We start from the raw sequence: 14,116 nt of genomic DNA, 5'->3' as shown, positions 1-14,116 counted from the left end.
TCCGTCATGGAATGCAGAGGAGAGAATGATAGACAGAAGGACCCTGGGCTGGAGACAGGGCCCGTGTTTGGAGGAAGTGAAGAAGGAGGACGGGGTAACAAAGAACTTGGAGAGGCAAAGGATTAGGGGCGAGGACAGGGACGTGACTCTCGCAAGTTCAGGGAGAGTTGTGTGGAGGACGGTGGGCTGACCTTCGGGGAGATGAGAGCGGGCAAGGGCCAGCAAGGGTCACGGGCAGTAAGTGCTTGGCGAGGCAAGAGGGGTCCTGGTCCCCCACCAACACCTCACCCGAGGAGCCCGCAGGAACCAAGCTCCTCCCGGTTCCCGACCTGGAACTGCAGAATTCCTCCCTGAGACTCTTAACTGGTTCCGTGAGCGCAGTGGCCCCGGGGTAACTCCGGCGGGGGGGCGGGGCTGTGCGGCCCGAACAGGTGGTCCGCGCCGTCCAGGTGTGCGAGGGGCCCTCCAAGGAGGCGGGCGTCCGGGAGGAAGGGAGTGGGGGCGCCAGGGACCTGGCTGCTCCTGGACAGCCACACCGGGAGCAGACCTGGCTGGGCCGCGGGGTGTGAACCTTCACCTTCCAGAGCCCCGGGTGGGGGCACTTGTCAGTGTGCAGGGTGGAGCATCTTCTTTTAACCGTTTTTTAGTTTGAGTTCTGTATTCAGACAAATGAAACGTTGTTACACTTTCCCTGTGCCGGCGGGTCAGGGGGCTGGGCTGTTGGGTCCTGAATTGGAGTGGGCATGACAGAACCTGTACCAGGAGCGTGGAAGGATACCTGCCGCTCTGATGTGGAAGGCGAAACGGGGAAGTGACCAGAACAGGTGTGGGAACACTCGTCCAGAATGCCCGACCTTCAGACAAGGAGGCGTGGCCTCCGAAAGTCTTGCTGGAATGAAGCCCCGTGGAATCGCAGCTGCGCTCCGCCCCGTGCTCCGCAGCTCCCGCAGCCCCCGCAGCCCCGCAGCCCCCGCAGCATCCGCAGCCCCCGCAGCATCCGCAGCCCCCACAGCCCCGCAGCCCCCGCAGCATCCGCAGCCCCCGCAGCCCCGCAGCCCCCGCAGCATCCGCAGCCCCCACAGCCCCGCAGCCCCCGCAGCATCCGCAGCCCCCGCAGCATCCGCAGCCCCCACAGCCCCGCAGCCCCCGCAGCATCCGCAGCCCCTGCAACCCCGCAGCCTCCGCAGCCCCCGCAGCCCCCGCAGCCCCCGCAGCACCGGCCCGGCCTCGGACGCAGAATGCGGGCGTGGACGCGGCCACAGCACATAAACAGGAGGCCTCCCGAGCGCCGTGGCAGAACGGGACCGCTGCCAACGGCAGGGTCACCTCTGAGGGAGGAGGGAAGGGAGAGGAGCACGTGCCTGCTCCCTCTGAATCACCACTCAGAGTATTTTAGTTGTTGTCATTGACGTGAGCTTCCTACGAGCACACGGGTGTCCCCGGGAAGAGGTGGTTAATAAAGGTTGAAAAGGATGAGATGTGACCTCCATCACCCCACGTCTCGAACCAGTGTCTGGAAAGAGCCTTCTAACAGCAACGCTTTCACATTAGAACGAGGTTTCCAGCAGGTCCCCTGGCTCTGAGCCTCTGACCCTGTCACGGGAAGTCTGAGACAGTCTAGAATGCTAGAACGCAACTGTAGAGGATGGGGCAGAGGTGGGTCTGGGGGGAGGCCTGGCTAATAATTCTTTAAAACCCGAGATAGTTTCATTCTTTAATCCATGATCACGTGCAACATCAATCTGTCTTTAATCTTCGAAGAAATTAAATGCTGGCAAAGTCATAAAAGCTCCAAATTAGATCTGATTGTCATTGATAGAAACAGAACCATCCGCTTGCAGTTGGCCGGTGTGTAGCTGCGTCCAGGAAAATACTTGGCCTTTCCACAAAGGCCCGAGGGAGGGCCTGTCAGGGTGGCCCCACCCTGCCCCCTCTGAGCGCGCTCCACAGGCCAGGCCGCCACCATCCGCCAATGACCAAGCTCTGCTCTTTCTGAAAATTAGCGTTCTTCTGCCAAAGCCGGTAGGAAATGAAACTTTTAAAGAACTCTTTCTTGCTTGAATAGGGCTTTACTAATATTTTGTGTTTAAAAAGTAAACCTGGCACTTAAAATCTAAAAATAGTTTATTTCTGAGGTTTTATGAAACTGACTTTAGGACCAATAGACTTTCACTCATAGGATCTTAAGTCACTGCACAGATTGGTGAGGTCACCTGCTGTCCAGTGCTCTTGTTTGTGATAGCACGAAGGCAATGATGTTTCCCCTTCATCTGTTAGCAGCTGTGCTAGGTCCCAGGACCTCGTTCATGCAGTGAGCAACCCGCTGGCCCTGGGCAAAAAGCCTGTCCTCATGGAACCTGCATTCGGGGTAGAAAAAGCAGATATTAATAAATAATTAGTGGTGGCTGGTGGCGCAGTGGATAAAGCATCAACTTGGAATGCCGAGGTCACTGGTTCAAAACCCTGGGCTTGCCCAGTCAAGGCACATATGGAAGCAATTGCTACAAGTTGATGCTTCCTGTTTCTCCCCTCTTCTCTCTCTCTCTCCCTTCTTCTGCCCTGTCTCTAAAATCAGTAAGTACAATACTTTAAAAAAACACAGAGCCTGACCTGTGGTGGTGCAGTGGATAAAGCGTCGACCTGGAAATGCTGAGGTCGCCGGTTCGAAACCCTGGGCTTGCCTGGTCAGGGCACATATGGGAGTTGATGCTTCCAGCTCCTCCCCCCTTCTCTCTCTCTGTCTCTCCCTCTCCTCTGAAAAAAAAAATGTTTAAGGCCTGACCTGTGGTGGCGCAGTGGATAAAGCATCGACCTGGAAATGCTGAGGTTGCCGGTTCGAAACCCTGGGCTTGCCTGGTCAAGGCACATATGGGAGTTGATGCTTCCAGCTCCTCCCCTCTTCTGTCTCTCCTCTCTCTCTGTCTCTCCCTCTCCTGTCTAAAATGAATAAATAAAAAATAAATAAATAAATAAAAATAAAAAAAACACAAGGTCCTGGCCAGTTGGCTCGGCAGTAGAGTGTCAGTCCAGTGTGTGGAAGTCCCGGGTTTGATTCCCAACCAGGGCACACAGGAGAAGTGCCCATCTGCTTCTCTCCCCTTTCTCTCCTCCGCCCCCTCTCTCTCTTCACCTCCTGCAGCCAAGGCTTCATGGAGCAAAGTTGGCCTGGGTGCTGAGGACGGCTCCATGGCCTCTGCCTCAGGAGCTAGAATGGCTCTGGTTGCAACAGAGCAGCATCCCAGATGGGCAGAGCATCGCCCCCTGGTGGGCATGCCGGGTGGATCCCCGTCGAGCGCATGCGGGAGTCTGTCTCTCTGCCTCCCCGCTTCTCACTTCAGAAAAATACCAAAAATAATTTTAAATAAAATAAATTTTAAAGAAACACAAATAATGAGACGCACAGAGAAAACTGTGTATGTGCTATAAGCACACGGTTCCTCTAAATGCTTTTTAAGCCAGTCTAGTTAGATGTCACTGGAGTGAGTTTCACGTGTGCACCAGGTTGGATGTGTCATCTTCTTGCTGAGCACAGTGTAGAAGCTGTGCTCACAGTCCCCTCTTGCCGGTGTTTTATTAGTCACTCCATGATGAACACATTTCACCTCTGAAATTTTGTTTTTAGCCTTTGTTTTTTGTTGTTGTCGTGCACAGATTTTTTAAGATCTCTACAATAGTATATTTTCTCCCCCAAATACAAAAAGTGTGCCCCGTTTAATTAAACCAATCTTACTGGTTTTAAAGTAATGTAGTTTGTTGAATTTTAAACTGTGGCATTTTTTAAACGTAAAACCTAACCTCCATTTTTGCTACACTAGCGTCACGGGGCAGCGAGAGCCTGCAGGGCACAGGGACCGGGAGTCCCAGGGGGAACTTCAAGGGAGGGTTGTCCACTGCTCAGCCCTGTCCTTGGGGCCATTTACAACCTGGGTGGCCCAAGGTAAGCCGCCCTGCACATATGGAGCAGCAGCAGCAAGTGGAAAACAGCCCTGTCCCCACCAACAGAACCGAGATCAGTTCTGGTGAAACAGAATCACGTGTCCTCAGTTCTCTTCTCTGACCTCCTTGTGAAGTGTTTGCCTTTCAGCCCGACGTGTTTGCTGTAATCGCCCATCTGTTGACTGTGTACTCCAGCGACGCCCTTCCTGTGTGTTTTGGCTGATCAGCCGGTGAAGCAGAAGGGAGGGAAGGCCGTTGCTAACTGGCCCTTTTTGTCGGAAACTGCAGTTAGTTTTCCTTCTGCATGTTTGGATAAGCGGGTGCGTTTGGGGATCTGGGGCTTAAGTTGGTTTCATTATTGCCTCCAAGGATGCTACTTGAAATGGCCAGAGAGATTAAACACAACAACAAAAACACATCCAGCTAGTTTGAAGGTAAAAATATGTCCTAAAGCTTTAGGATAACCAAACGAAAATATCAAATTGCTTAATAATCATCACAGATGATTGTAGTGAGCAAAGAATAAATAAAACAATGAAAAGACAATAAGCTTAAAGCCTTAAATGTACACACTATCCCTATTTTTCTAAGCATATACAATGTGGTCATATGTATAAATACATATAATATACAAGGGTGGGCAAAATAGATTTGCATAAGACAAGTAAATAATATGATAATTAATAAATAAAAACACAAGAATAAACTTTGTGTTTTGGATACTTATAACTGTAAACTTGCTATTCCCTACCCCCTGTATACACATATGCACGTGCGCGCGCACGCGCACACACACACACACACACACACACACACACATATATATATTGTATATATACTTGATAATCTGTTGTCTTTCAGCATACTCTCACAATACATCTCAATATTTAATTGGCTGCTGGCCTTTAACAATTGGCTCTAAAATCTTGGGGGTTTGGGATAAACGGTGTCTCTGGAACAACAGCAGAACAGTCATTTCAGTACAGTCTTATACGTACTCCTGCAACCCAGAGACTCAGAGTAGCAGCCACCAGGCACTAAGAGCCTCCTGTGCTCGGTGTAGACAAAGGTACCGATACCATGGCTACAGCCTCGCAGGTTGCTCCCTTCTTCACAGGTAGACCATGACACAGCTAGCTAGTGGCAGAGAGGAACATCCCCACCCTCTCCTTCTCCTCCTCTTGCTCCGTCATTGTTCTCACCGCCTCCTCGGCCGGGTACCTGGGAGTGGGGACACCGGGCAGTCTGGGGCTGAGAGCAACCCCCCTGCTTGCATGTGGGGCAAAGAGATGTGGGATAACAGGGCAGTGATGACCAGGAAAACACACCCCTCTCGTCTGGGTGCTGGTGACCCTCCCAGTCGTGTTTGGAAGGACCCTCTGTGCTGACATGCATGTCTGCGCCTCCATTCCTGATTTTATACCCATTGTTTGTCAACAGACTTGTTACCTTTTAATGCATTCTTCAGTCCAGCTGGATGTGTGAAGTCTGTGTGGCAGTGTTATGCTCCTTTCCCCCTATATCAAACCGAAAACAGTGCCAGCCACAGCACTGTGCTTAGTTCATTCCCTCGGCAATTTTATACCAAGGAAAAACATCAGTACAGATTGAAAAACTTTGTATGGTGTGTGTTATACTACTCAGTGGTTCTCACTCTACAACCACTGTTTAATATGCTTTCCAAATTAGAGCTTCTCTTTTGCCCTCCCAAGATGAGTAATGGTGTTCACCTTCTAATCCAGATGAGACTAGAGAGAATTAGTCATTGTCCCTATTATGTCAACTTGGAAACCCACCATCTGAGAGATGCTCAGGGCTTTTACTTGGTAAATAACCTGCTAAGGTAAACAAATTCTTGAATCTCTTCTGACACTAGAAATGACTTAGTATCTAACTTTTATGTCTTGTTTGGTGTTTTGTTTTATTTATTTTTTTAACCACTCTGACAATCTCTTGTCTTTTAATCAGTTATTTAGATAAGGAAAATTTTGAGTAGTTGCCCTGAAGTTTGTGATACATATTTTAACTAACCTAAGTCTGCGTTCACAGATCACTAGAAAGAAGGAAAACGTGTGTGGTGCGGATGACGTAGCGCAGAGCACTCCCAATTCCTCCTTCAGAGTCTTTGTGATGTTGCTGGCTTTTATTTCACCAAAACATGAACTATAATCACCCAGTGCATCATCATAATTATTAAAGCTTTCAAGCCAATTAAGGATAATACAAATAAAAGCTCTTTTACCTTCATTTATTCCTCTTCAGCACCCTTCCTTTCTCTATGTAGATCAGGGGTCCCCAAACTACAGCCCATGGGCTGCATGCGGCCCCCTGAGGCCATTTATCCAGCCCCCCGCCGCACTTCCGGAAGGGGCACCTCTTTCATTGGTGGTCAGTGAGAGGAGCACGTTGACCATCTCATTAGCCAAAAGCAGGCCCATAGTTCCCATTGAAATACTGGTCAGTGTGTTGATTTAAATTTACTTGTTCTTTATTTTAAATATTGTATTTGTTCCTGTTTTGTTTTGTTTTTACTTTAAAATAAGATATGCGCAGTGGGCATAAGGATTTGTTCATAGTTTTGTTTTTTTTATATTCTGGCCCTCCAATGGTCTGAGGGACAGTGAACTGGCCCCCTGTGTAAAAAGTTTGGGGACCCCTGATGTAGATTATGGAGATTATGTAGACCCAAATTTAGGACCTATACCATTTTCCTTCTGCCTGGAAATCTCCCTTTAACGCCTGCTTGCAGAGCCAGTGTAATGACAGCGAATTCCCTCAGTTCTTGTCAAAGAAAAGCCTTTCCTTTTGAAGGATGATTTTGCTGGGTATAGAAGTCTAGGTTAATGCCATTTTTGTTTCGATGTTCTAAATATGTCACTCCAGTGTTAACGTACTTGGTCTAAGTTTTCAGCCATTGTTACTTCAGATATTTCTTCTTCTCTGCTCTCCCTTTTCCTTCTTTCTGGCACTCAGTTTATGCATGTTACTTTTTTTGAAACTGTCCCACATTCTTGGATGTTCTGGGGGTTTTTTTGTTTTTTTTTTTTTCATTCCTTGATAATTTTTGTTTACCTTTCAGTTTGGAGATTTTTTTTTTATCTTCCTTTAAGCTTGCTGATTCTTTCTTCAGCCGTGTTAAGTCAAGTCTGTGCACCACAGTAGCTTTACCTGTTTGGACTTGTGTCAGGTGAGAGCACACTTTGAGAATAAAGTGTTAAGTGTTAGACGTTAATGGAGAAGAACAGTGATGATTTTTAGGAGTCTCCGAGGGATATGGGGAGGGTTCTGGCCAAAGACAAGTGACGGGGCAAGCTGCCACCAAGGCCCCCCGGGGAGTAGACCCTGAATCTGCAGTGGCACCACCATCACCAAGGACACAGCTTCACGCAGATGGCGTAATGTCTGCCAGAAGACCTCGCCACCCGTTTGGCCACACCAGCTGTGAGTGGCTGAACTGGGAAGACGAAGGGAAGAGAGGTGGCAGTGTTTGCCCAGAGCTGGGCATGAGAGACTGGCAGAGCACATACAGTGGAAGGACAGAGGATTCATGGGTTCAAGCATCGTTGACATCTTCCCCTGTGGGGTCCAGGCTGGGAGAGAGGTGAGAGGTCAGGAGAAGCCCACCTGTGGGGTCCAGGCTGGGAGAGAGGTGAGAGGTCAGGAGAAGCCCACCCTGTGGGGTCCAGGCTGGGAGAGAGGTGAGAGGTCAGAAGAAGCCCACCTGTGGGGTCCAGGCTGGGAGAGAGGTGAGAGGTCAGAAGAAGCCCCCCTGTGGGGTCCAGGCTGGGAGAGAGGTGAGAGGTCAGGAGAAGCCCCCCTGTGGGGTCCAGGCTGGGAGAGAGGTGAGAGGTCATAAGAAGCCCACCCTGTGGGGTCCAGGCTGGGGGAGAGGTGAGAGGTGAGAAGAAGCCCACCCTGTGGGGTCCAGGCTGGGAGAGAGGTGAGAGGTCAGAAGAAGCCCACCCTGTGGGGTCCAGGCTGGGAGAGAGGTGAGAGGTCAGGAGAAGCCCACCCTGTGGGGTCCAGGCTGGGAGAGAGGTGAGAGGTCAGACGAAGCCCACCCTGTGGGGTCCAGGCTGGGAGAGAGGTGAGAGGTCAGAAGAAGCCCACCTAACCAATCAGCAGGGTTGGGGGTGGGAGCTGGGGCCTTGGGAATAAGAAAGAGGGAGGGGAGGTGGAGTAGCTGCCTCTCACAGGTGCCATAACCTCTGGTCTGGGGGGAGCGACCACAGGGCGGATAACACATTCATGGAGCACCCACTCATGAACAAGCTGTACAGCGGGCACAGCAGTGACAATACCACCAGTCCCCGTTCCTGTCACCTTCCCATTTCAGCAGCAGGAGGCAGGAAAAGTCCCTGCGGTGCGCAGTCTGTTAGAAGATGGTGGACGTTATGGAGAAGACACGGCAGCCGGGGGGGGGGGGGGGGGGGGGGGGGGCCGGGGTGGTCAGGGGCCTGGGGACAGCGGCCTGCGGGGCGGTCAGGGGGCCTGGGGACAGCGGCCTGCGAGGTGGTCAGGGGGCCTGGGGACAGCGGCCTGTGGGGCGGTCAGGGGGCCTGGGGACAGCGGCCTGCCGGGTGGTCAGGGGGCGGGTGGTCAGGGGGCGAGCGCAGGCCGGCCGGGCCAAAGCGTGATAAGCCAGGCAGGAAGGGTGCTCGGGACGCTGCCAGGGCCCAGGCGGCGGAGGACGTGGTCAGCCACTGCGTCCACCTTGGCAGTTACTCCTAGTGAGATGGGAAACCCCGGGGGTGACACGGGATTCAGTGTAACTATTTGAACAGGATTCTGTTGACTGTTATCTGGAGAGCAGACCACCTGACTGGGGCTGAAGGCAGGTGACACTGGGCACCGTGGGGCTGTGACACGGTCCAAGGAGGCAGCTGTGGCCACAAACAGTGATCCATTGCCATGTGTGTGGACCTGTGTGAGCGGCCGGCGCGCGTCTCTGTGTGTGGACCCGTGTGAGCGGCCGGCGCACGTCTCTGTGTGTGGACCTGTGTGAGCGGCCGGCACGTGTCTCTGCATGTGGACCTGTGTGAGCGGCCGGCGCGCGTCTCTGTGTGTGGACCTGTGTGAGCGGCCAGCGCGTGTCTCCGTGTGTGGACCCGTGTGAGCAGCCGGCGCGTGTCTCTGCGTGTGGACCCGTGTGAGCGGCCGGCGCGTGTCTCCACGTGTGTACCCGTGTGAGCGGCCGGCGCGTGTCTGTGCGTGTGGACCCGTGTGAGCGGCCGGCACGTGTCTCTGTGTGTGGACTTGTGTGAGCGTCTCTGTGTGTGGACCCGTGTGAGCGGCCGGCACGTGTCTCTGTGTGTGGACTTGTGTGAGCGTCTCTGTGTGTGGACCCGTGTGAGCGGCCGGCGCGCGTCTCCGCGTGTGGACCCGTGTGAGCGGCCGGCGCGTGTCTGTGCGTGTGGACCCGTGTGAGCGGCCGGCGCGCGTCTCTGTGTGTGGACCCGTGTGAGCGGCCGGCGCGCGTCTCTGTGTGTGGACCCGTGTGAGCGGCCGGCGCGCGTCTCTGTGTGTGGACCCGTGTGAGCGGCCGGCGCGTGTCTCTGCGTGTGGACCCGTGTGAGCGGCTAGCACGTGTCTCTGCGTGTGGACCCGTGTGAGCGGCCGGCGCGTGTCTCTGCGTGTGGACCCGTGTGAGCGGCTAGCACGTGTCTCTGTGTCGTCCTTCTTTGCCAGGACCCTCTTCCCTCCTTGTCCCCCCCACCCCAGCCTCCCCTTCCCCTTCCTCCCGACACCTGCAGTCGCATGCGTGCCTGGCATCGCTCGTTTTGTTATCTTTAACCTCCGTCTTCACTTCAGCCCGTACCTGCCCGTGCCCCACCTTGACGTTCCTGTGATGCGCAGAGTGGCAGACACCCCTCCGGGGTCTTCCTAGATATCTCGCCCCTGGCAGCCCCCCCGTCCGACTCTGGGGTACGTCCGACCTGTTTATTCTGTTGTTTGTACCGACCAGGTGTTCCAGGTAATTATCTAGTCTCCTGTTAGAGATGTTGACGTTTGAGCCATCATGGGCGTCAGTCCTCAGTTATGTCTTAGGAGCGCGGTAGAATACAAATTCTGCAGATAGGCTCATTTTACATTCTGTTTCTTATTTTATCTGGCATTCAAATACGTCAAATCGGTGTTCGTCGAATTGGAGGGATGGAGCAGATCACTTGTAAAGGAGGGGGATCCTCAAACATGTCTAAGGTTGAATACAATTATTTTTAAAATAATATATTTTAAAATCGCTTCTAGGACTTTTCACTAAGCTCAAGTGTCTTATTTCTTAAATAAGTCTTGATATAAATGTAGATAGAGACATTTTATGCTTATACAACCGGAAGGCCCAAGTGAAAACTGATAAATATAAATAAAAACACAAAACCAAAAGCAGTCCAGTTAACCCTGAGTTTAAGATGGCAGACGGTCATCTTACTGGCACAAAATTGTTGCTTGGGGCACACACAGGGCCTGACAGGTGAGCCCAGGCTCTCCCGACCTCAGCACTGGTCCGACCCTGGGCTGTGGGGCCCCGGTTCTCCCACCACCTCTTCCATCACGGACCCACCGGGTCCCTCCTGGACACTGGGACCGTCCATGCTGAGAGTGTGTCCCCGGGATCCGGTCCGACCCTGGACTGTGGGGCCTCGGTTCTCCCACCACCTCTCCCCTCACGGACCCACCGGGTCCCTCCTGGACACTGGGACCGTCCCGTGCCGAGAGTGTGTCCCTGGGATCCTGTCCGACCCTGGGTTGTGGGTCCTCAGTTCTCCCACCACCTCTCCCCTCACAGACCCACCAGGTCCCCCCTGGACGCTGGGACCCTCCCGTGCCGGGAGTGTGTCCCCGGGATCCTCTCTGCCTTCTCCCTCCCTCATTCGTTTCACAAAACTAAAATAAGACTGCGCGCTCCCAAAGGGAGCCAGAACTCACGCGCTGACATGAGGCTGACTTTCCACAGCAGTTTTTGCTGAATTGGAGCCAAGCAAGTGGCCCAGAGTGTCTTTTTTCTAATTGATTAGCCGGTCATCAGAACAGCAACTCTGAAATGAGTGCCGCCCCTGAAGGTCCTGCAGGCTGCGCGAGGCGGGTGGCCCCAGCTGGAGACACAGCTCTGGCATGCCCAGGGTCGAGCCTCTCATTTGTATGGTCTTGGATATGTCTGTTGCAATTAATTCACGAAGTTTTTCACCAGAGCATTCCCCTCAGGATTTTCGTTTATTTACTTGGACTCTGGTCAGGTGATAGCATCACCTGGTTATATCTATGAGCTACTTCCTCAGAGTATAAAATACGATAGTAGCAAGGACTATATACTAAACACAGTATCGAAGAGTAAAACTATGTCCCAGCCTTTTACGTGACCACAAAATTTCAGACTGGAACCGACCCTCACGTCAAACCCATCTCTAAAATTTCCTGCATCGGCGGTCACTTAGGCCGCGTTTGAAAACCTCCGCGTTACTACCGTCTGAGGCGATGCATTCCGTTTCTAAATCAGACGTTTCTTTATCCCGAACCAAAGCCTACCGCGGGGACTGTTAGCCTGTTTCTAATCCCCGTTTCTGCAATAAAGCACAGCTCTCATCCCTCTTGCAAAGGGTTACTCCTTTGCCCCTGTGACGATCATGGCTGCCCCACCCCGGCCGGCCCTCCCCCGACGCGTGCCCCCCCGCACAGCTCGCCACTGTTACATGTGACTCTCAGCCACAGGGGACAGGGCGCTGGGGACGGCTCTGGTGCAGCGCGCGCTCCAACCCGATTCCTCCATAGAAAACTTCAGCAGATAATAGAATCCATCGACTGTAACCTCAGAGAACCAGATTCTCACATCAATTCTGTTTCCAGAGTTAATGTTATAAATGATTGCACATAACACTGTGGAGCAATTCCATTATAAAGACGGGAGGGGACATGTCTTCGGTGATGACCAAGCATGCCCTGGCGTGTGCATGTCTGCGTGTGTGCTGTCTGCTCACGTATCTCTTTTCACCACTGAAGAGAGAGCGTGGGGAGGTTTGAAGAGGCGGCCCCCAGCAGGGTGAGGCCGGCAGGTGACGGGCACCAAGCCTATGTGGCCCTCGGCCCAGATCTCTTCCACAGGAGACCCTTTTCAAACCGAAACGCAGGGTCCCGGTGGTCTTGACTCAAGCCTCCTGGGAGGACCGGGCGTGGCTCTGACCTAGAGCCACACCCCAACAAAGACCGGGTGTCCTGCTGCCCAATCTTCATTCTTTCTTATTTTTGTCACGATGTGCATATGTTTAAATTAATTTTTTAAATTTTATTCTTCAACTACTGTTGACGTAAAACATTACATTCATTTCAGGCATACAACATAGTGGTTAGACAAACCTATAGTTTACAAAGCGGTCACCCAGATAATTCAAGTGCCCACTTGGCACCATACAGAGTCCCCCTGCCATGTACATGCTTCACCCAGCCTGGGGGACAGGAAACAGGATGAGGCGGAGAAGGGGAATGGGCCCCGTACCCACCCACTCCAAAGTCCAGGCTGCTTACTGGGGTCAAGCACCACGCTGGGCAGAAATGACGGGGTACCTGAGGCCCCACAAAGACCAGACCACAGTGGGAAGGGGAGAGAGTCCTGGCCCTCAACTCACATGCAGCTAGCTTGCCAAGGAGTCACCGCGGGGGAGGGGGTGTCAGGGAAGCCCCCAGAGCCTCCCTCAGCGGCTCGGCTTCTTGGTGGCTGGTCATAAGGTGGCTTGCGGGGAGGCATTTGTGTCCATACAACAACAGCCACCCTGGGCGTCGGCAGCCGCGCCTGTATGTGACAGCGCGTTACCGCAGACAGTGGCAGAACATGTTTGTAATCACTGTCTTTCTTCCAACAGCTGGCTGCCCCAACTCGCTGATTAGAGAGCTCCATCACTTCAGGATTCTCGGAGAAGAGCAGGTGAGTCGCCTTCCCAAAGGCTGGCCCGGAGCGCGGTGAGCGGCGACCCTGACGGGACAGCTGGGGGCCCTCCCGGGAGGCAGAGCATCTCCTGGCCCTCGGCACACCCCCAAACGGGGAGGAAAGCCGCTGTGGAGATCCGTGTGAGGACAACTCGTCCCCTCTCCTATCCATCAGACTTGACAGGCTGTTAATTGGTACATCTGCTATCTGCCGAGTGTCTCGTCCGGTGCCCGCGGGTGGGCAGGTAGCCTGGCAGAACGGCAAACAAACAGAGCCGAGATGAGTTTGCTCCCGGGACGGGTCCGCCACAGATGGGCCTCGGGTCAGCGTCTGTGAGGGACGGCCAGGTTCTCTCCTTCACGGGCTCTCGTACCTTGTGTGTGCTGTCTCTCTCTCTCTGCCACCTCTTTCTCTACAGGACGTGAACATGTGACGTATATACAGTGTGCCCCCTTTAAGGTGCATCTTTTAAACTCTGTGTGTGCTCATGAGACGTGTCAGATTTTAAAGAGATGTGCTAAGTAAATGACTCAGGATGCTAAATTTAGATAGATAGATGATAAATAGAAAATATAGCCTGACCAGATGGTGGCGCAGTGGATAGACCATCGGACTGGGATGTGGAAGACCCAGGTTCGAGACCCTAAGGTCGCCAGCTTGAGCGCGGGGACATCTGGTTTGAACAAGGCTCACCAGTTTGGACCCAAGGTCGCTGGCTCGGGCAAGGGGTTACTCGGTCTGCTGTAGCCCCCCCCCCGGTCAAGGCACATATGAGAAAGCAATCAATGAATAACTAAAGTGCCACAACAAAAAACTGATGATTGATGCTTCTCATCTCTCTCCATTCCTGTCTGTCCCTATTTATCCCTCTCTCTGACTCTCTCTCTGTCTCTGTAAAAAGAAAAAAAGAGAAAATATAGAATATGATACTTGTAAAATAATACATACACACACACACATCCTTGTGACAGTAAAAGTAAATCTCTTCATTCTTATGTGCCTTAAGGGCTCCATATTATCATGTTAAAAATTTACGTCAGGTTTTCCTTCAAAGACACCAAGTAGCTGACAAGATGGTGGGTGACCTACCTTGCGTCCTCCTGCTGATATTCACTCCCAAAGGGCGCCTCCCCAGCTCTGACCCGAAAACGTGGTGGCTCAGCTCTGTCGATGGGTTTTTCGTGTGCGTGGTTTTGTTCGACACGTATACAGTATGTGGCAAAGCCAGGTGGCCGATTTCCAAAAATGAGATTAAAAACACAA

The 14,116-nt window shown here is 52.7% G+C and overlaps 1 protein-coding gene across 1 annotated transcript in view; it reads left to right on the top strand.

Annotated features, from left to right (window-relative positions):
- Positions 1-14,116, top strand: part of PRKN (parkin RBR E3 ubiquitin protein ligase) — an 893,077-nt gene that overhangs the window by 876,901 nt on the left and 2,060 nt on the right. Inside the window, exon 8 of the mRNA XM_066372515.1 lies at positions 12,789-12,850. Coding sequence (XP_066228612.1) covers positions 12,789-12,850 — 62 coding nt within the window. The remainder of the gene's footprint in view (positions 1-12,788; positions 12,851-14,116) is intronic.

This window comes from Saccopteryx leptura, chromosome 3, assembly GCF_036850995.1.
Source record: "Saccopteryx leptura isolate mSacLep1 chromosome 3, mSacLep1_pri_phased_curated, whole genome shotgun sequence".
Lineage (NCBI taxonomy): Eukaryota > Metazoa > Chordata > Mammalia > Chiroptera > Emballonuridae > Saccopteryx > Saccopteryx leptura.
Note: the sequence above shows the minus strand (reverse complement) of the source record. Positions and strands in the feature narration are given on the sequence as shown.